Raw genomic sequence first — 22,783 nt, 5'->3', positions numbered from 1 at the left:
TTCAAGATGATGAAGGCAGTCAGACACAGATTCAGTCTAGACAACCATATACTCAAGTTGTTTCCCATTTCTTAGGAAATTATGGAGAAGTCGAGTTTGGAATGGTTCTACTTAACTTTAAGGTTGCCACAATAGAGAAAAATCATGTATATACAGGTTGAGTATCCCTAATCCAAAAATCTGAAGCTGAAACTGCTACAAAATGCAAAAATTTGTGACTGCCAACATGACACCTAAAGGTAATGCTCATTGAAGTATTCAAATTTCCTATTTTCAGACTAGAGATGCTCAACTGGTAAGTGTAATGTAAATATTCCAAAATCTGAAAAAAATCCTAAACACTTCTGGTCCCAAGTATTGCGGATAAGGAATACTCAATCTGTATTAGACTAATATAAAACCATTATTCTGGTGACAGTTCAATATTCGCAAGTAATTTCAACAATTATTGTAAATATCACTATGGTGTGCATCAAGACAATCTCAAATATGCAAGAACTGAAGTGTTTTGATTATCCAAGTAAAGACATACCTGTATCTGTGAAAGACTGAATATCATAGGTGAGATCAACACTGAGGTTTTCAGAGTTTTCTGTTTTTTTAAACACTAACCCAATCACCCACATCGTGCGAAATTCTTCCCTGCAAAGAAGAGCATTACCATAGTTTATCTGGATTTCATGAAAACGTAGCTATCAATGTGGTTGACAATCTGAGACATGGAAAAACTTGTAATACAAATGTATGAGCAAACTAAAAGTTCTAAGCCTCACCCACACCTGTCCTCTATATTCCTACTACAACATAAACAGAGATCCAGGAGAAATACACTCGTATTAACTGTACACTGATAGTCAATGTCCTTAATGATGATTCTAAAGAACCAAATCCACTGAAATCAAAGAAAAATTATCTTTAAACTAATGAAGGAAAAAGACTTTTTAGAAAGTCTGGGAAAAAAAGGAATTTTCTAAATACAGAAATTTAACTAGAACTTAATAGCTATTTCTTAAACTTCAAAAATTCATTTTAAAAGGCCACATGAATAGAAGCATAATAACAGGAGTAATTCGTGATTTAGCTACTTTTGAACATTTAACAGTGTATCTACTGAATGGAACATCAAACAGTCTTGTAATAAGATTAGAATAACCACAAAATGTAAAAAACCTCTTATCATATAATTACAAAATTAAAAACATCTATATAATCAGTAAGAATACTGTATAACACAAATTTAATAATCCTTCCACTTATCTTTTTTTAATGCTGCTTTATTTTTTAAAATAAGCTTATTACTAGTACTCTACAACTCTCCAATGCAACAAAGTATAGTCTAGTCTCATATTAACAGCAAACAATCAAATCAGCAACTAACCTATACAAATAAAAGACCCCTAAAAAGGTAAACTGACTCTGCTTTTACATACATTAGCTTCTCAACAGTCCAGAATCAAGCATAAATCAGATTTTTATAAGTTCATATCAAAATGTTTGTTCCCTTTTAACAAAAAATTAAGATAAAAAGCAAAGACTGATGTATGGTATACCAGCTATTCTGACAACTACTGTACAAAACAGGAGAAGAAATTTTTTTTTTTTTTTTGAGGCGGAGTCTCGCTCTGTCGCCCAGGGCTGGAGTGCAGTGGCCGGATCTCAGCTCACTGCAAGCTCCGCCTCCAGGGTTTTACGCCATTCTCCTGTCTCAGCCTCCCGAGTAGCTGGGACTACAGGCGCCGCCACCTCGCCCGGCTAGTTTTTTTGTATTTTTAGTAGAGACGGGGTTTCACTGTATTAGCCAGGATGGTCTGGATCTCCTGACCTCGTGATCCGCCCGTCTCGGCCTCCCAAAGTGCTGGGATTACAGGCTTGAGCCACCGCGCCCGGCCTAGGAGAAGAAAATATTAAGAAGGAATGGTAAAGACAGTATTAACGCAAAACTGTAGAATGTGAACTCTAGCTAATAGGCACCTCATCACTGGAAGAACATCAGAAAAAAAAATGTGTGCTGATTTTTCTCATAAAACAGTCTTTCTCTTCAATGTTTCTGATCGGAAAAACTAAGTTACAAGTTCTAAATTGTCTATAAGCCATATGTAGTCAACAGAATAGTGACACTGGTTATAAAAATTGCCTGTAAAAGCTTCTATGAATAAAAATTGGAAATGGGAAGAAGAAATTAAATTAGAAAAGGGCTTACTTGTCGGGATTTTCTTTGGGTGCTGGAAATGACTGGGGATTCACATGAGCCAGTGTAATAAATTCATTCTTCTCCAAGCTTCCAACCAGGATTCGGATTTTTGATTCCACCAAGCCCACCCTGAACAAATGTCACTTAGTATTAACAAAAAGTTTTGGTTAACTTAAAAATAAATTAAAAAATGCACATACCAGGGCATTTCAACTGGCTGAACTCCCACAAATAAAACCAGAAGCCTTATGTTCTACCCAAAATTGCCAAACAACAGGGAAAAAAGAGCCAAGAAACACTCCATTCACACCAGCAAGGTTGCAAAAGTTCTCCCCACAGAAATTTTAAGAAAAACAAGCTTTAAGTGCAATTTGAATATACAATTAAGAAATGATGCATGGATCTCTATAAAGCAAACAAAAAAATAAGTTGCATATGGATCCCGATTTCTATGCTTTCACTACACACAGTAAAGCAGCTCCATCTGTGAACAAATCAAACCAAACTAGAAGTTTTAAGGACTTCCTCCCATCTCCTACTGTGTTCAGTGGCTACGTGATTCATTCTGAAGTTTGCTTTTTCTGTAGTCTATTCTTATACTCACCATTCTAGGCGTTGTTTTTCTGTTGGTGCACTTGCTAGAAGTACAATATAATGCCTTTGAAGATAAAGACAACATGCTATTTATTTTATTTACATGCTTTGTGCTGGATATTAGACCATAAAGTAATAAGCTTCCTTACAATTATAGATCCACATCAATTTAGCAAGGGGCACTACAATCTCAATATGCACATAAAATCATATATGCTAAATTCCACTTTTCTAACTACTAGTGAGTCTAATTCTTCTGAAAAAGGCAGTGACTTTATGAATAATTACCAAAAAGCAGCTTAATTCAAGAAGTATAAATAAGCATTAATAGTTTTGCTCAATGACACTGACTGAGTGCTCTGCCTATAAAATTAAAGAGTTGCTCACTAAAATATAATCTACTTAAAACAAAAATGTTTCAATGGAATCAAAACATCACGGTTTTAGACACAAAAATTTATCACTAAATACACATACTACAACAGTAACTTCAAAAACAGTATCGAACACATCATGCTTTTAAATTCAAATTAAATAGTAGTGAAAATTAAACTAAATACTACAGTTAGGCCCTGTGATTTTTTTCCCAATTAACAGTATACGTTTTTATAATCAAAAAAGAAAAAAAAAATCACTAACATGACAGCAACAAAGAAATCCGATTTTTATCCAAAACTCAATCCCATTCATATTAGACAAAAGCCAAGTTTTCATTTCAGAAAATAGCATCATGATCAAATAAATATTGAAGTCTTTTAAGACTCAAAAAGTTCAATCCAATATACTCTTCTACAGTACCCAGTGCTGGGAGCCAAATTTCACACCAGAATCTCTACAGCAAAAAGCAAACTGACGTCATCTAGTATTGATACTAGTTTCAAAAGTAGCAGTATAACCAAAATTTTAAAATTATTTTACTCTTTGAAAAGTCTAAAACCTTCCTAATACTTTCTAACACATTTTGTAAGTGTAGTTTCTAACCAAGAGCAAAAATCTGACCTAGACCCAGAGGAAAACTACCAAACCTATCTAAAAAAATGTATTTGAAAAATGGTTTCAATTCTTCACAGCTATGTAATCCTAGGCAATTCTAAGTCTTGTGTACATCATCTGTAAAATGGGATAATAGTAAACATTCTACTGGCAGAGGTATGTAAAGCTCAATGGAGTTAACTTGAAGTCTATAAACTTAAGGAAACAGATAGATATATAAAAAACAAGGAATATAGGGCTATGTGAATATGCAGTCCAAACCCCTACAAACCAATACTTCCTTTACCAGTTTAATTTGCTCAGCATTATTTGGAAAATGTCAAATAGATGAGCAAGCACAGATGGCCCAAATAAGTCAACAAAAGTCATATAAAAGCATTAAAAATTCATATATTTTATGTATAGAAAAATCCATACTCGGAGTTCCAAATGCTCTTAAATCAAAATCCTAACAAGCTCAGTAACCTGATTTCTAGGTCCCTAAAATATTAAAAATGGCTAACTGGTTTAAAAAAAAAAAAGGGTAAAGAACATGCAGAAAGAGTTCTCTCACAAAAGCACAGCAACTTATAACAGGAGACAATGAAGCACAGAAATCAGGCACGTACACAAAAACACAAAGCTGTCTGGGTCCATCTAAGGGCAGAGACAAAACTCCCGCAGTCTCTAAATCACTCTTACAACACATTATTAAAATGGAAATTCTTAATAACCACCTTCGTCTTCAACAAAACCTTAAATGATATACAACGTTCTTTATTTATAAAGAGAAAATATACAATCCATTTGGACACAGTTTTGTTGGCAATTCAAAGTTCTGAATCCTAGAGTTCAACATTACTTCTTACCGAAATCCAAAAGGGAAAGAGTACGTACTCTGTACATATCTTACACACAAATGCACATATTCACATACAGGTAGAAATGTTAATTCTAACAAGTATTTACGCTGAAGTTAAATGTCCTTTACTCAGCCACATTTAAACAAATTTGAGTTGAGAGATATAAAATGCAATAGTTAAGTTTAATAAAAAATAACCTGCAAATATTTTGAGTCATTAGGAATTCATTTACAAAACAAAATTCCAACTGCATTCTCTAAATATCTCTATTTTCAATTTTTAAAACCAGGACTGGTACTCAATTCTTAAGGTCCCAATCAGACCACAGAAACCTAGTGTACATGTACATCTAAATTAGACTACATTTTGTTGATGTACCAAAAAACAATCCCCTATTTTACAAGTGCCATGTTTAAACTGTCATGTTTATGATGCTCAAATGCCTCCATGCGAGACTTTAAAGTCTTAATGCAATTGCCATTACCTTTTCCTCAAATTAAAAAAAATTTAGTTTTCAATAAAAATAGTTTAAAATACAGTTAAAAGTAAATTTAACTATAAAAATGTATCCCAAAATAATTAGTATTTATGCAAAGTGCCCTAAAAACAATTAATTTAGTTACTGTATTACCTAACTGCTATTTGCAAAACAAATTCTCTAAGCGAATCTCTTGAAGACCATTTCATCTCACCTGGGAAGATCATAACTCAGATATGTACAATAAAAAGCTGGCACATCTTAGTCAAAAATGTTTGTAAGTCTCTATCTACGTAATTCAATACCAAGATTTAGTTTCCTGTTTTTAACTTTTTTAACAAATGTAAGGTTACTATATATACACATGAAATTATAAAATCATCTTGCACCTTAGAGAATACATTGGTCTTCCTTTTTCCTTTATTCCTAGTGAAATCTAACACCTGAAGTAAGTATTCACACTTCCTAATGTTAGTGATTTACTGCTAGTTACTTGTTAACTCCAATTGTCTCAGAGGCGGCATTTAAAAAACTGTTTTCTTAGAACTCCAAAAATTTCACAAAATAATGTTACCCCTTTTTGTTAAGGAACACTGACATGTCTTTCTGGAAGATGATTAGTTTGCCTTTTAAGACAAATGAGATTTTTCTCCATGGTTCTGGCTCCTTCCAAGAATGTCAGGTATATTTCACATGATTTAAAATCCTACACATGTCAACAGGCAGTATTTCATGATATGCCTCAAATAAGATTGAATCAACTCTGACTTATGGGAAGACTAAACATATCCATTTGGTTGTACAGTCAATCTCTGGGGTATGTTACATGAGGATGTCTTTAAAAATTCAAATCTGTGAATACCTACAAAATCCTAATGATAGTCATCACTTTATCTTAGACGCAAATTTCTGGAGAACAATTAAAAATATAAATAGAATTTGGTATGGATAAAAATAGCCCACTGTCATATTTCAAAAGTTTCCACAAGACACTCAGCACAAATATAAATTTTCCTGATGTAATTTCCTCTATTTGTTGCTGCTTCCTTTTTTATAACCTAAAAAAATTTGATTGTTTCACAAAAACTTCAGTGAAGATTAGGAACATATCTTTTAACCAGTCAAAGAACTTATAGGTACTATCCAGCAAGGACTGAAGCATAGTTTAAAACGTTTAAAAGAAACAGTAAGCAAGTTTTAGAAAAAGCACCAAAGTTCTAATAATGTGAATTTGAATAAAATGACATTATTAAGGTTTGTTCAATGTAAACATTAATCTTTCTTAAAGCGAAAGAAGCCCCATCACAGTCCTATAAGAAAGCGAATAGAACAAAGTTTGAATCTAGTTTCATCATTGATTCCAGGAATTAAGGGGTACTAATACTTTCCTGTAAAACCAATTCCTTTATTATTCTCCTTACATGTAACTATGTCTCTTGTGTATCAAGTTTTAAAAGTATCTATATACATGTTTATTAGTGTAAATGTTCCAAGGTACTTCCTCTACATTGGTTAAAATAAAAACAAAGAAAAATTATATGTCAAACAGAAATCACAATTTATGGGGGAAGTTGTAATAAAATAAGAGTATTTAATGGTTATGCTACTTTAACGTTTACTGACAACACAGTGCTTCCTTACTGGCTCGTTACTGCTTTCTCATGCAAAAGATACAGAAACAAAACACAGAGACATCATGGAGGTCATCATTCTTGCTTTTAATTGGGGAATAGCATAAAGCAATCCTGCTTAGATTATTACAAAACACAATCCAACACAAGATCAAATGGTAAGAAAAGTTTCAAGCATTAAAAAAAAAAAATTGTTAAGTGGGACTTTGGCACATTTTCAGCCCAGGGCAAATAAAAGTGCAAGCCTGTGGTTTGTCTGTTTTTTTTTTTTTTAAATAAGATTATAACTTACATTTTTCACCAAAACTAACACAATTAATGAAGCTTTTAACCTGTACTAAGGCATTAAACCATTAATTAAAATTATTAACACCCACTTAGATTCATGAAAGATAGTTGCAGAAATATTTGAAGGGGCTTTATTAACACTGGGGGAAAATGGCAGGCCAATAATGTGCTGTAACTATTGAAAACATTTAATTAGCTATATATTGACATTTTATTAGCTTTGTCTTTGTTTTAAAGATTCTTAGTGATTAACGAGTTTCCAGAATTAGATGAAAATAGTTTCTTAGTAGAGAATTATTAACTACAGATTTTCAGGATGCATCCACTTGCCACTACACAGATGTACTGTTTCTGTCATGACTGAGGTATGCCTACGGAACTGATGTTGCTACAAACGTAGCAGGAGTTCAGTTAAATCGAGCAGAAAAATCAAAGGGGCTTCACATTCATTACCTCAACCAAAAAAATCTGAGGAGTTCACTAAAAACAGTATGTCCTTGTGACAGGAAAGAAAATTCTACAGATGTTTAAAGGAAAATCCAAAACATTAATCCAGCAAGAAGAAAGGTCATATGTGCTACCATTAAACCATTACTTAAGAGAGCAACATGTCCGACATGCCTTAAAATACATACTTGTACTTTTGAAAGAAGTTTGGAGCTTCAAAAAGTTTGGACCACTCTGCCTTACTCAGCAAAATTTCATCTGTGATAGCAAGACCTAAATTAAAAACATATTAAAATGTTTGCATACTTCAGTCTATAATCTAGAATTTTAAATAATCTTAATCATACTACATGCACTCACTATAATCCTAAAACCAGAATTATAACATATATAGTTTTAGCTTATGATTTTAGAGCATATTCTTATATACATACATACTTTTTTTTAAAAAGCTGGAAGATTTTTTCAGAACCAGGTTTCTGGTAAAGTACGATTATTCTAAAATGCCATGCTCATAGAATGACCTTCTTTCTTAAACACTCCAGTTACCCAAGAAGGAAAAATTTCCAATATACTTTGTTTCTTGTCTTTCTAAAAACAAGTTTCCCTGTTGTTTCTAAAGGGATAGAAGCATCTTCCCTTGATGGGCCTCTTTAGACTAAAGATGAAACTAAAGCATAAAATACTCAGGAATTTTAAATGTCTAAATTTAAAGCTAGTAGTCAAACAGCTGATTCTATTTCCTTTACTGTTTTCAGTCAAACCACTGTTTTCAGTCAAACTAATCTTGTTTCAGTTATTTCTCTCAAAGACTATTTGGTAGTAGCTATACCTTCAAATTAACAGCACAAGTAGCGTTCAAAAGTTAAAAGGTTCCTCCAAAATAATGGAATGTAATTGGGTGGTTTGGCCCCACTGCTGCTCAAAGTTCTTTCCCAGGAGTACGCAGCCTGCTAAACACCTCTCATTTCAACCAGTGTAGACAAACTGTTATCATTTGTAATTTTACAAGGCAATAGTATGGAACTAAACCAGCCTACTGGTTTTTTGTTGTTGTTTTTTTTTTTTGAGACGGAGTCTCGCTCTGTCGCCCAGGCCGGAGTGCAGTGGCGCGATCTCGGCTCACTGCAAGCTCCGCCTCCCGGGTTCACGCCATTCTCCTGCCTCAGCCTCCGGAGTAGCTGGGACTACAGGCGCCCGCCACCGCGCCCGGCTAATTTTTTTTTTGTATTTTTAGTAGAGACGGGGTTTCACCGTGGTCTCGATCTCCTGACCTTGTGATCCGCCCGCCTCGGCCTCCCAAAGTGCTGGGATTACAGGCGTGAGCCACCGCGCCCGGCCTGCCTACTGGTTTTAACTGTTGGTTAATCTTCCAACTTGTTATAAAACATAAATTGGCTAAAAGGAATTTTTGCAGTTCTCAAATATAAACTGCAATAAATGAACACCAAAATCCACTTCAGTGAATCCCTCAATATAAGTTGCACAGTTGACTACCGGGTCTACAACGGTATGTAAATCCTTCGTGTATAAATCAGAGCATAAGGATAAACACTTACCTTGTTTAAACTCCTCAACCATGACCATCCGTGTTGAAACGGACACATTGTACGTGGAGTTCTGTTGTGGGTATGCTGGTGTAATTATAGGCATAAGATGGTACCTATCACTGGGGTTTACCTACATACAACAACAGCCAATCAGTTTCTTCAAGTACATATGCAACAGATACTTGGGCTTTTTACCCCTTGTTAAACTGAACCAATGATTATATTTTTTATTTCATTGACAGCTGGAGTTGAGAAAGAAAAACCATGTAGAGAGACATTGTTTTTATAGGAATTTTTATAGAATCAAAGATTTCATCTAAACTAATGATCTGTTTCAATTTGGATTTTGGCAACCTTACTAGAAAGTGTGCCTGGCTGAACAACAACAAAAAAGTTCTGCTTGGGAATCTACTGATGTTTAGTTTTTCTTTATTCAACAACAGAAATGGGGATGCACATACAATTACCTTTAGAGACATGTCATGCTACAATATGTTTTGTAAAGCTAATTTTCAACAAGATAGAAACCTAAGTTCTTACTATACCCTTAAACTATTAAGGAGTTCAAGCTTATTAACACACGGTGAAACTACATTATCCATGTTGAAATGTTAGGAGATAATGAAATGCTATACTGTTAATTTTAAATCTGTATATCAGGTAAGTGGCACATTTCCACAAAGGAAGTTGTAAATTCACATCCTCTAAAAGTAAATGCCTTGAGGCATTGGAAAACCTGAAAATGCATAGCTTGATGTAATTCAACAGAATTTAAAATTTTTGATATCGCAGTAAGATAAATTTAGAAAAATAGGATTTCATAAACTTAGGAAATCTTATTCAAACCTAAATTTCTTTTATCAGTTTATAAAGTGCATGTTGTTAACATTTAAAAATGAGTAAGCGGTAAATGTTGTAACTTCCCAAGAAACAGAATGGAAGGTCTTCTTTAGCCCAACCATGTTTTTATAATCTCTAAAATAATCTAAACCAATTTTTTTTTACAATTACATCATGGTAATTTAAAGTGAGACTGCTTAGAAGTTATATGCCACATGTAAACATTAAGTAACAGCTTTCCTATAACAACCCAACTTTAGCAAAATACTTAGATAAAATAAAAAAAACAGGGATTTTTAGTATCCTTTTATTTTTTTAAAAGCACAAATGCCCACACAACTTTGACTTACAAGGTAGTTCTATATAGAATAAATTAAAATGTTAGTAAAATCTGTATTAAAAACTATGTACAATTAAATGTGGTTTACAGGGTACATAATTATGCTTCTCACATCAATTATAGTTGAGGACAATTATAGTTGAGGTTATCTAAAAGAAAGTGTGATACGGACATGACCACTCATAAGTAAAAGGCTGGAAGTCTCCCTGGAGTTTATGCAGACGATTTTTACTTGTTATTGCACAGTGTGAATTGGTAGGGGAAAAAATAATACACTAACCCTTGGGTCCCATACAGGCAAATTAAGATTGCATTCTTCAGGCTGTTTCAATAGCACTGGATTTGGCCATTCCCTGTTTAAAAAGATTGTAGCACTTGATAAGACTATTGGATATTACCATCTAAACGTATTTTGTTAAACATACAGCATTTGTGAATGTGATCCTTCTTCATTCTGCCTTCTTGGTACATACGTTTTATTCCTTTCTGATGACATTAGACTACTCAAAAAATCTTTTTCTCCTAACTATGAAATGAACTTAAATCATTTGGTAGCGTTCTCAGACTGAAACAAAATACATTCTCTGCCACTCAAAGAACGTTAGAGGACTATGTAAATTAAGAAGTACCATCCCAAGATAATGATGTGTCCACTTCAACTTTGAACAGAATAAATCTCCACTGAAAGACAAAACTCCTGCCTTTATACTAGTTCTATCTAAAGTCAACTGATAATTTTAAAAGTCACTTCTGATCATAGGAGTATGAATAATTATGAAAATTAGGATTCATGACTTAAAAGTCTTAAGACAAGTATAGAAGTAAAACTTGGTGGCATAAACACATTTTCATATGTGTTCCATATACTAGCTACTTTGGTCCCGTATGAAAGAAGTAAAAACTGGAGAACACCTGCCATTCTTAACATCAAGGTTAGCTTCTTAAAAACATTATTTGCTTATATATGTGTAGCATTAAGAGAACTTCTGACATTCTTTAATCTTATCACACCTGGTTATAAGTGCTACTAAATCCCCAAACAGCCAGAATGTGTACTGAAAAGTGTGGCATGGTTCTAAATTTTTTTAATTTTTCCTCCAGTTGAACACAGTTCTAAATTGTCTCAAATAACTCTAAATTTTATAAAATTACTAGAAAAGAACATCTCTTTTGCAGAGGGAGGAGCAGGAGTTCATAAGAACAGGAATGGATGATTTATCTTAATTTGATTAAAAACCAAGAACCCTCACCTATTGGGCCAAGGCAATTAATATAAAATGGCAGTAATCTTTTATCCTACTTTTTCTTAAATCATAGTTGACAAATGTGGAAATGAAATGAAGAGACTTAAAAAAAAGAAAAAAAAACTCTCCTGGGTTAATGACTAATCTCAAATTCCTTTTTGTCCTGAAGCACTTAATGTTAATTTATTCTTTAAAAGCTTCTTATGAAAATTCGTATCTTTAATATTAGGCCAAAATAAATGCTGAAAGCAAAAAGAAAAGAAACAATCACAAGAAACCAATGGCCTATACTGACAGAGGATTCAAAGAGTGCAAGAGGTGGTGTGTACAACTTTTATCCAAAAGTATAGTAACTGATTTCCCAACCTATCAATAAATTGGATCTTAGCTGCTAAAATTCAGAGTTTATTCAGGGGTAAGTTTATGCAAGGAAGTACAAATAGAATCTGCCTTACTATCCTGGCCAAACTAGGGAAAAGAAATAGAGTTTCAGTTTGCCATTTTAAATACAATGTGATCTCCAAGGCTGCCTACATGACTACATCATGAACTAAAATTTGAATCTGAAACCAGCTGCAGAAATGTCATAGAAATAAGACTAAACTTCAGTGTCTACAATCAATTTTATTTTAATATAATCTAAACACATACCATTTAGAAAATACCAAGAAAAATTTATGTACAAGAGTTGATGCTATTGCATTTGGATAAAGCTGGCAAGTTCTTGCTACTAGCATAGCCCAGGAAACACCACCGAGGAAACCTAATATATTGGAATAGATGTTGTGGCCTGTTGATAAGGGAAAAGCAAAGAGATAAGTTAGTGTTGAACAAAAGCTTGAACATTTCTAATAAGCCAGCCAACAAATTCTGAACTCACGTTTGGCCCATAGTTTGATAGCTCTCAGAGTTAACCTGAAGTTGTCAATGTTTGGTACTAGATGTAAAATTTCATCGGTTACCCTGCAACCTAATTAATAGGGGTAAAAACAACAACAAAAAACAAAAAAACAAACAAAAAAAAACAGAACATTAAATCATCAAAAGTTTAATGGTAATGCTTCCAAATTTTCTGAGATTGAAGTTAAAAGTAAACATAAATTTTCATTTGGTAGAACCAGTAAAGCTAATTCAATTAAGAGGGGAAAAAAAAAAATCTAAAGCATTTATCTCCTACCATGAGCACTGACCAAAGAAACCAAAGTAAACTGTAACCTGCTTAATTTTGAATTTTAGACTCACAATTAAAACTTTCCACATATAATGAGGAAGACTTAATTCACTCAAGTTTCCAAGAATTGCTCTTCAAGAGCACAGTAACAAGCTATGCTAATATAAAATTGTACCAAAGTAGTCTTTCTGATCTCAGCAATGCTGAAAGCATTACTAAATAATAACAGGATCAAAATTAATAAGGGTTAGGCCATGAAACCTAAATCACTAGCAACAGAGTACAAAAGCCAGATGGTCTTTTCAAGTGTCCTGAGTACCACTAATAACAGAAGAAATACAGCATAAAATACTCTAAGCGTGAAATAAACTAGTACATACTCTTTCTGTAGTTTATTAGGCAAAGTACATTTTATTTAACTCACTACTGTTAACAATATAGCTATAAAAAGCTTCAATACAAAACTTGTGTAAAAATAACTAATATCTGACAAAAACTGAAGTACACAAAAGGAAGTAGGCTTTCTCATACCGTTAAGACTTCTTATACATCTTATATCTAAATTTTTAAGCAGACTGTCATCTCGTAGATCCAAATCTTCTGGAATTGTCTGCAGTGCTAATCTTGCAAACAAAATATCAATCTGAAACACAAACAAAACAACAATCCATATCTGTCAAACTACTTTTAAGGCATTTCTATTAAGAAAAAAAAAAAAAATCACAGCACTCTGGGAGGCTGAGGCAGATGCAACACTTGAGCAAGACCAGCCTGGGCAACATGGTGAAACCCCGCCTCTATAGAAAAAAAATACAAAAAAATTAGCCAGGAGTGGTGGCACATACCTGTGGTCCCAGCTATGTGGGAGACTGAGGCAGAAAAATCATTTGAGCCTGGGAGGCGGAGGTTGCAGTGAGTCAAAACTGTGCCACTGCACTACAGCCTGGGTGACAGGAGTAAAACCCTGACTCAAAACAGCAAAACAAAAACCTAATTATCCTTAAAGCCAGGATCTTTTCATTATCTATGAACATGACAATGTCCCTCCAAAAGTCCAAACTGTATTATTTCGTATCATAGGTATTTTAACCAGATAATTTTAAAACATGGGCTGGGCGCGGTGGCTCAAGCCTGTAATCCCAGCACTTTGGGAGGCCGAGACGGGTGGATCACAAGGTCAGGAGATCGAGACCATCCTGGCTAACACCGTGAAACCCCGTCTCTATTAAAAACACAAAAACTAGCCGGACGAGGTGGCGGGCGCCTGTAGTCCCAGCTACTCCGGAGGCTGAGGCAGGAGAATGGCGTAAACCCGGGAGGCGGAACTTGCAGTGAGCTGAGATCCGGCCACTGCACTCCAGTCCAGGCGACAGAGCAAGACTCCGTCTCAAAAAAAAAAAAAAAAAACATGGCAATATAGGCTGGGGATGGTGGCTACCGCCTGTAGTCCCAGCACTTTGGGAGGCCAAGGCAGGAAGACTGCTTGAGGCTACAAGTTCAAAATCAACCTGGACAATATAGCGAGTCCCCATCTCTACAAAAAAATTTAAAAATTAGCCAGGCATGGTGACAAGTGTCTGTAGTCCCACCTACTTGGGGGGCTGAGGTAGGAGGATCCCTTGAGCCCAGGTTGAGGCTACAGTGAACTGTGATTGCAACACTGCCTCTAGCCTGCCTAAAGGGAGACCCTGTCTCAGGCAAAAAAAAAAAAAAAAGGCAGTATTTTTAAAACAGAAATGGAAATGTACAAATACCTAGTCGTCAGTTTCATCACAATTATTAAGGCTGTTAAATCCATCTACTAGGTATACTAAGTGTACTAAATACATACACTGAATTAAAGTTATCTGTTTAGTTCTTCATCTATATGAATTATAAATTGAATACATACTAAAAAGCACCCAAATTTAGGCAAATAGCCTTATAGTTAGCCAAAAATACTTCTCAGTAAGGGGAGATCTCATTATACATGAGAACTTAAAAGTATTCAAATATAAGGCAAGCATCCTTATATTTAGCCAAAAGTAACTCTCAATAAAGAGATCCCATTGTATCTGAGAACTTCTGTGTCTGTAATACTACAGTATGTTTTTCCAGTTGAGTTTTAAGTAAAACAAAAACACTGGGGAAAGTACAGTCTAAAACAACCAGAGTTAAGGCTAATTTTGAAGACATAGAATTCAGCTGACAAAATTGTTTATTTCTAAAGAAAAGGTAAGAGTGCAAAGAAACAGCACAGATTTGGTAGTTATCCCTGAGGGTATGATTTCATGGTTCCAAAAATGCGGATACTGCTGTAAACAAGCCTTTTATAAGATAACTTTTTTTTTTTTTTGGAGACAGAGTCTTGCTCTGTCACCCAGGCTGGAGCACAGTGGCAGGATCCTGGCTCATTACAACCTCCACTTCCCGGGTTCCAGTGAGTCTCCTGCCTCAGTCTCCTGAGTAGCTGGGACTACAGGCGCATGCCACCATGCCCGGCTACTTTTTTCTATTTTTAGTAGAGATGGGTTTTCACCATGTTGGCCAGGATGGTCTCGATCTCCTGACCTCGTGATCCTCCCGCCTCAACCTCCCAAAGTGCTGGGATTACAGGCATAAGCCACTGTGCCCGGCTATTAGATCATTTTTTAAAAAGCAGTATTTTAGGAGCACATTTTAAAATATCATTTAAACACACCTACAGAAAAAAAAAATTGTACTGTTACACAAATAAGTACCTGTGGTCTAGGATAAACTGCCCAATGAAAAAGAACAGATTTCAAAGTCTAGTATCTCCCCCAATTTGGACAGAAATAAAGACTATAGGCTCATAAAACTAGATAACTGAAAAAACAACTCAGTAATAATACTAACACATCTTTTAAAGGATGGAATTACTTCAAAAAATACTGAAATGTGAAAATGATTACTAAATTTCCTAAAATTATGTTCCTAAAATACTATTTTTTAATATAGCATGTACAATAGAAAACTAACACATTAAATGCTTTAAGTAGCCATCTAACTTTCCATCTTGATCCTGTAACGTTTACAAAGTTAGGTCAGGTCTCCTCCCAAAAAAACGTCCTTTTTGTCAGTAATATTCTTTTAAGAAAAATGAAGCATCACCTTATACTTTATATTACAGATTATTTTTACATTTACTTAAAACACTGACAGTAAATCAAAACTACATGAACTTGATAATCTCTTACCAAATTTAACATTTTATGTCTACTTATTAAGGTCAGTCACTTGACTTTTCATAAAATACAGAGTTGAGCATCTTACGCAGCAACCTTAGATGCAGCCATTTTTTTTGCAAAATAGCACAACAGTGATTTATCTTTTTTATTTTTTAAAGAGATGAAGTCTTGCTATGTTGCCCAGGCTAGATTTAAGGGCTCAAGAGATCCTCCTGTAGCAGCTTCCTGATAGGTGCACATCACTGTGCCCAGCTTCAATAAATTATTTCTCTTACAGTTTTCAAAATGTTACAATCTTCACTTTATTATCTGTGACTTTCCAGTACCATTCGGTACAGCAAAAGTAATGAATTACTAAAGTTGCTTCACTGTCAACTTTATTCTCATCACTTTAATTACATACACCGAAAGCAGCAAGAAGAAATGAACATCATCTCAAGAATTTGGGTCCATAAATCCTCCCCTATCGGAAAACATTTCAGCACTGACACTTTCCTCCCAATTTTTAAATTAAGTCAAAGCAAAGTGTTACTTGCAAAAATACATTATGCTACTGCCTTAATCAGACTAAAAGCACACAAAACTGGCATATGGAAAAGCTACCAAAAAAACTTTTTTGTAATAGCATTTCAATCTTAAGGTTTCACTACTTCTGTTTTAGCTCCAAATTTCACTTGGTATTTTTAAAAAGACTTAAAATGGTACAGGAACAGGCAGTCACTTCCATTTAAAAGCCTTAATTGTTAATATCAACCAACTACCAATTGTAAACTTTAAAATAAACCAAGTTTTTAACCTGTATCAATCACAATTAGTGACAGCACATAGCAAGAACTGTCAATTTGAACTATACCTTACCTCTATCCCATCAAAACAGAGTTTAATAACTGGTACGAATGCCTCTTCAACAGCCTATAAGAAAAGTAAACAAGTTTAGGGTCTCTGAAACTACATTGTAGGCCTCTACTAGTTTTAGTACGTTAGCAAAACACCTGACACAAAAATAGCTAGCTTTAAGGCTGAGCTCTTGAATCGGACAAATCAGATCAGAAATCAAGGTTCAAACATTTGATTTCACCCACTCATCAGATGTATGACTGCAGCCAGATTATTTCATATTTATTTTGTCTGTCTCAATTTCCTAATCTGTAAATGAGTTTGTAATTTTACACTTGCTGTAAAGAATAAAACACAAACACATATGCCAAGTGCTTAGAAGGGTTTGGTAAACTGCAAGAACTCAATAAATGATGGCTATATCATAAAATTCACTCAACTCACTAAATGAAAGTTCATAACTCCTCCCATTACACCCCGAACATTTACGCACTCTTAAATCTTTTACTTCTTCCTGTAATTTCAACTTATCATAGAATGAGGTGAAAAAGTCACTTCGATCAACATGTCTTGGTGCAACACACAACGCATCAATATCAGCACCTAAAAAAAATTAAGCCCATCAACCACTAATTAATATTACAAGAAAATTATTTTGCATCCTATCATGGTAGTATTTGATGTTGAGAATCTGTTTAACATATTGGTGAGCTTCTAGAAACTTATTAAAAATTACCAGTCAATGGAGGACAAACATGATTTTAATTGATGGGGTGTATTTTGATCCTGCAGCATCCTCTATTTATAGTGGCCCAGATAAACTGGGAGCCCAATGAAAGACGGCTAGCAAGTACTTTCATGGAGAGGGAATTATTCAAACATACACCCAACATCTTGATGTCATTAGTCAAAGCCATGTTCATTGGTTAAACAAAAAAATAGTTTTCCTCTATATACTACGTGTTTGGTGCTTATAGGCTCTCTACCAGGCCCCTAAATGGGACCTACAAAATAAACTTCAAGCAGAAGAATCCAAAGAGGTAGACAATGGTAACACATTTGTCATTAATTCAGTGCTTGATAAGAGGCCAGCACTGAGTACATAGGCAGAATTTTAAAAAGCAGAATTAAAATCAACTAATTGGGGTCACAAAAGGGAGAGATTAATGTGGAATCAGGTCAACAGTCATTTTCCTAAAAGCCAAGATGTTGAGGTATGACTCTGAAAGCTATTTATTATAACAGAATATTCAAGAACAGGAAGAAGGTTGTACAGCACACAGGATATATCAAAAGTAATGTACTAATGGGACCGAGTGATGGGAGATGGAGAAAGGGAAGGATACTAGAAAACAGACAACACTAACCTGGCAGATACAGTTCATAGTTAAAGAATACAGCCTCGGCTGGGCGTGGTGGCTCATGCCTGTAACCCCAGCACTTTGGGAGGCCAAGGCAAGTGGATGACTTGAGCCCAGGAGTTCGAGACCAGCCTGGGCAACATGGCAAAACCCTGTCTCTACCAAAATAAAATAAAAAAATTAGCCAGGCATGGTGGCGTGTGCCTGTAGTCCCAGCTACTCAGGTGGCTGAGGTCAGAAAATCACCTGAGCCCAGGAGGTGGAGGGTGCAGTAAGCCAAGCCTGTGCCACTGCATCCAGCCTGTGCAACAGAGCAAGACCCAAAGACAGTAGAGCCTCAGGATGTGTGAGTTGTCTCTACCCTGCCAGTAGAAGGCTGAGAAGAACTGTTCAAGATTTACTGCCTCTTTTAGTCTCAGGCTTCTGTTTGTTATGTGAGAGTAACAGTACTGGAAGAACTAAATAAGATAATGAAGATCCCACTGCTCGGTGAAAGAAAAGAAGCTCAATAAATGTTCTTTACCATGGTAACATTTTTATTGTGTATTTATCTGCACAGAGGAAATAACTACAAGTATAAACTATTAACTGATTATCAATGGCTATGAATACACATTTTTGGGGTTTTTGCTTAGCTATATTTTATAATTTGTCTATAAAGGTATTAGTGGGGGGCATCCACGAGGTTTTCTTAAAAGCTGGAATTCATTTTTGTTCTATTTCCAGAGTGATATTCTTCTGGTGAGGGAAAATGATATACATGTAGATAGCAGCACTGTCCAAAAGAGCTCTCCAACAGAAAAACTACTCTATATCTGTACTTTCCAATGCAGTAAACACTAGCCATATGTGGCTACTGAACATACAAAATGTGGCTAACTCTACTGAAACTCTGAATTTTTTATTTTTTATTTTTGTTTCTTCTTTTTTTTTTTTTGAGATGGAGTCTCGCTCTATCGCCCGGGCTGGAGTGCAGTGGCTGGATCTCAGCTCACTGCAAGCTCCGCCTCCCGGGTTTACGCCATTCTCCTGCCTCAGCCTCCCGAGTAGCTGGGACTACAGGCGCCCGCCACCTCGCCCGGCTAGTTTTTTGTATTTTTTAGTAGAGACGGGGTTTCACGGTGTTAGCCAGGATGGTCTGGATCTCCTGACCTCGTGATCCACCCGTCTCGGCCTCCCAAAGTGCTGGGATTACAGGCTTGAGCCACCGCGCCCGGCCTATTTTTGTTTCTTGAGACGGGGTCTTGTTCTGTCACCCAGGCTGAAGTGTAGCAGCGCACTCACAGCTCACTGCAGCTTTGACCTCCCTGGGCTCAAGCAATCCACCTGCCTCGGCCTCCCAAAGTTCTAGGATTACAGATATGAGTCTCCACACTAAGCTAATTTTATTTAATCTTAATACTACTTTTAGACAGTGGCGATATAGAAGTCAGCATTATTTTACATCTTTCTTACTGAAAATTTAGACTCCTCAAAGCACTCTCCCTTCCACACAAGCCTAAGCTATATGATACACAAGTAACTGAGACGGGTATGTAATCATGTTTAAGAACTAAAGGGTCCCTTTCTAGGAAAAATGAAATAAAACTTACCTTTTGTATGCACTCCTAATCTGTAAGATCCAAATGTAAAAATTTTTCCTCCAACATTTTCAATTACAGATTGTGGAAGATTCTGTTGAAACAAAAAATGGTTATTTTGCCAGTGGAGCACAAGGGAAACTATTCAAATGATACTACACTTGGGTGGGGGAGTGGATCCCAAGAAAGATTACAGTGTAAATTTATATCAAGGGTATTCAAAGTCTATAAAAGCTCTTTAAAAATACCAGCCCCTCAGATCAATCATATTTGAAATTCAAACAATTTTCAACTTTTAAAGAAGTTTATTCTTTATTGTTAGATTTTTGCCCTATTTCTAGAAACTGCTATAAAGAAGACTGTGATTGAGAAGATCACGTAATCCCACAGGAGCACATTAGAATCAGGGACTTTATTCATGACAAAGATGCTGTACATAAAATGAATCATCAATTTAGAGTATAATAAAAACATATTCTGATCGCTTTAAAGAAAAAGATTAAGGCCGGGCGCGGTGGCTCAAGCCTGTAATCCCAGCACTTTGGGAGGCCGAGACGGGTGGATCACGAGGTCAGGAGATCGAGACCATCCTGGCTCACACGGTGAAACCCCGTCTCTACTAAAAAATACAAAAAACTAGCCGGGCGAGGTGGCGGGCGCCTATAGTCCCAGCTACTCGGGAGGCGGAGCTTGCAGTGAGCTGAGATCCGGCCACTTCACTCCAGCCTGGGCGACAAAGCGAGACTCCGTCTCAAAAAAAAAAAAAAAAAAAAAAAGAAAAAGAAAAAGTTACATTCAACGATTTTTACCAAATATCCCAAAGCATATTAGAGTCTTTTTTTTATCATATCAAAAGTGACTTGAAAGCCAATACCAGCCACGCGCGGTGGCTCACGCCTATAATCCCAACACTTTGGGAGGCTGAGACGGGCCAACTGCTTGAGCCCAGATTGAGACCAGCTTGGGCAACATGTGAAACCCCGTCTCTACAAAAAATGTTTTAAAAATTAGCTGGGCGGCCGGGCGTGGTGGCTCAAGCCTGTAATCCCAGCACTTTGGGAGGCCGAGACGGGCGGATCACGAGGTCAGGACATCGAGACCATCCTGGCTAACATGGTGAAACCACGTCTCTACTAAAAAATACAAAAAAACTAGCCGGACGAGGTGGCGGGCGCCTGTAGTCCCAGCTACTCGGGAGGCTGAGGCAGGAGAATGGCGGGAACCCGGGAAGCGGAGCTTGCAGTAAGCTGGGATCCGGCCACTGCACTCCAGCCTGGGCGACAGAGTCAGACTTTGTCTTAAAAAAAAAAAAATTAGCTGGGCATGGTGGCGTATGCATATAGTCCCAGCTAATCAGGTGGCTGAGGTGGGAGGATTGCTTGAATCCTACAGGTCGAGGCTGCAGTGACCCATGATCACACCACTGCACTCCAACCTGGGTGACAGAGTGAGACCCTGTCTCAAAAAAAGAGAAGAAGAAGGGGAAGAGGGGACGGGGAAGGGGACAGCACAGCAGAGAAGAGAAAGCCAATATTGGTAAACAATTGCTTAGTTTTTTAGATTTCCAAAAGGCTTTGGTGAAGTAATTTAGAAACAGCTAAATTTACTTTTCTTACTCAGAAAGAGTAGAGTCATCAGGAAGAGGGAGAAAGCATTTAAAAACTGCCTTCCTAGCCCTGGCACTAGTGTAAAATCCCAGACTTTACAGTTTAGTATTCAATGGCCCTGCTCATAAGAATGACAAGGTCTGTACAAACAAAAACAATCTTAGTAAGTGTTTAGTCAATATTTCCTCTTACCTAACTCCTCGGTATAATAAAATATCTATTCAGTACCAAAAGATGAAAAGGACCACCCCCCCTCCTCTCAAAAAAGAAAAAAAGAACATAAAATGAAGTGTTATTTCATACTCCAAAAAACCCTAAAGACAAGTTCTAAAGAGTGAGATCCCACCTCAGCCACCTGATTAGCTGGGACTATATGCATACGCCACCATGCCCAGCTAATTTTTAAAACATTTTTTGTAGAGACGGGGTTTCACATGTTGCCCAAGCTGGTCTCAATCTGGGCTCAAGCAGTTGGCCCGTCTCAGCCTCCCAAAGTGTTGGGATTATAGGCGTGAGCCACCGCGCGTGGCTGGTACTGGCTTTCAAGTCACTTTTGATATGATAAAAAAAAGACTCTAATATGCTTTGGGATATTTGGTAAAAATCGTTGAATATAATCTTTTTCTTTAAAGCGATCAGAATATGTTTTTTAAGAGCATATTTAATCATCACTATAGAAAATAGACAAGTTATGTGTGTAATGCTGTCTTTTTTTTTTTTCTGAGACAGAGTCTCACTCTGTCCCCCAGGCTGGAGTACAATGGCACAGTCTCAGCTCACTGCAACCTCTGCCTCCTGGATTCAAGTGATTATGCTGCCTCAGCCTCCTGAGTAGCTGAGATTACAGGCGCACACCACCACACCCGGCTAATTTTTGTATCTTCAGTAGAGACGGGGTTTCACCATGTTGGTCAGGCTGGTCTCGAACTCCTGACCTCGTGATAAGCCCACCTCGGCCTCCCAAAATATTGGATTACAGGCGTGAGCCACTGTGCCTGGCTGTAATGTTGTATTTCTTAAAAGTAAGCAAAGCTTTTGTCTTCCTTTGTTTAGATATTTTAAAACCTCAATGGCAACGCTGACCTGGTTATTTAAAATTAGCCAGCAAGATATGTGCAGAAGTAGCCTACAAAGGAGGTGAAGGAGAAACTATCTTAAAACACTGGTCCACAGACTTCTCTATTAAGACATAACAATCTTTTGAAGAATACTCTCCAATGGTACTTTCTGCAAGGATGTAAACATTCTGTCACTGCTACTCATCACTGTTGAGCACCTGAAATGTAACTAGTGTAGTCAAGAATCTGAATGTTTAATTTTGATTAATTTTAATTTCCATTTAAATACTCACGTGGCTGGTGACTAGTATATTATAAACTACACTTTTAGATATTAGTATGTTTATACCTATTATCATCATTGTAACCCAGAAATTAAGATTTCTGGCCGGGCGCGGTGGCTCAAGCCTGTAATCCCAGCACTTTGGGAGGCCGAGACGGGCGGATCACGAGGTCAGGAGTTCGAGACCATCCTGGCGAACACGGTGAAACCCCGTCTCTACTAAAAAATACAAAAACTAGCCGGGCGAGGTGGTGGCGCCT

The 22,783-nt window shown here is 36.4% G+C and overlaps 1 protein-coding gene across 6 annotated transcripts in view; it reads right to left on the bottom strand.

Annotated features, from left to right (window-relative positions):
- Positions 1 to 22,783, bottom strand: part of PAPOLA (poly(A) polymerase alpha) — a 66,215-nt gene that overhangs the window by 22,079 nt on the left and 21,353 nt on the right. For all 6 annotated transcript variants that reach the window (XM_010353679.2, XM_010353680.2, XM_010353681.2 and 3 more), the window contains 12 exons: positions 19,588 to 19,669; positions 17,128 to 17,237; positions 16,656 to 16,709; positions 13,141 to 13,252; positions 12,319 to 12,408; positions 12,090 to 12,228; positions 10,475 to 10,547; positions 9,024 to 9,144; positions 7,653 to 7,737; positions 2,796 to 2,849; positions 2,201 to 2,320; positions 533 to 642 (listed from right to left, as the gene is read on the bottom strand). In XM_010353679.2, the coding sequence (XP_010351981.1) occupies positions 533 to 642; positions 2,201 to 2,320; positions 2,796 to 2,849; positions 7,653 to 7,737; positions 9,024 to 9,144; positions 10,475 to 10,547; positions 12,090 to 12,228; positions 12,319 to 12,408; positions 13,141 to 13,252; positions 16,656 to 16,709; positions 17,128 to 17,237; positions 19,588 to 19,669 (1,150 nt within the window). The remainder of the gene's footprint in view (positions 1 to 532; positions 643 to 2,200; positions 2,321 to 2,795; positions 2,850 to 7,652; positions 7,738 to 9,023; positions 9,145 to 10,474; positions 10,548 to 12,089; positions 12,229 to 12,318; positions 12,409 to 13,140; positions 13,253 to 16,655; positions 16,710 to 17,127; positions 17,238 to 19,587; positions 19,670 to 22,783) is intronic.

Source organism: Rhinopithecus roxellana, chromosome 5 (assembly GCF_007565055.1).
Source record: "Rhinopithecus roxellana isolate Shanxi Qingling chromosome 5, ASM756505v1, whole genome shotgun sequence".
In the NCBI taxonomy this organism is placed as follows: Eukaryota; Metazoa; Chordata; class Mammalia; order Primates; family Cercopithecidae; genus Rhinopithecus; species Rhinopithecus roxellana.
The sequence above is the reverse complement of the archived record's forward strand: the minus strand, read 5'-3'. Positions and strand labels throughout refer to the sequence as shown.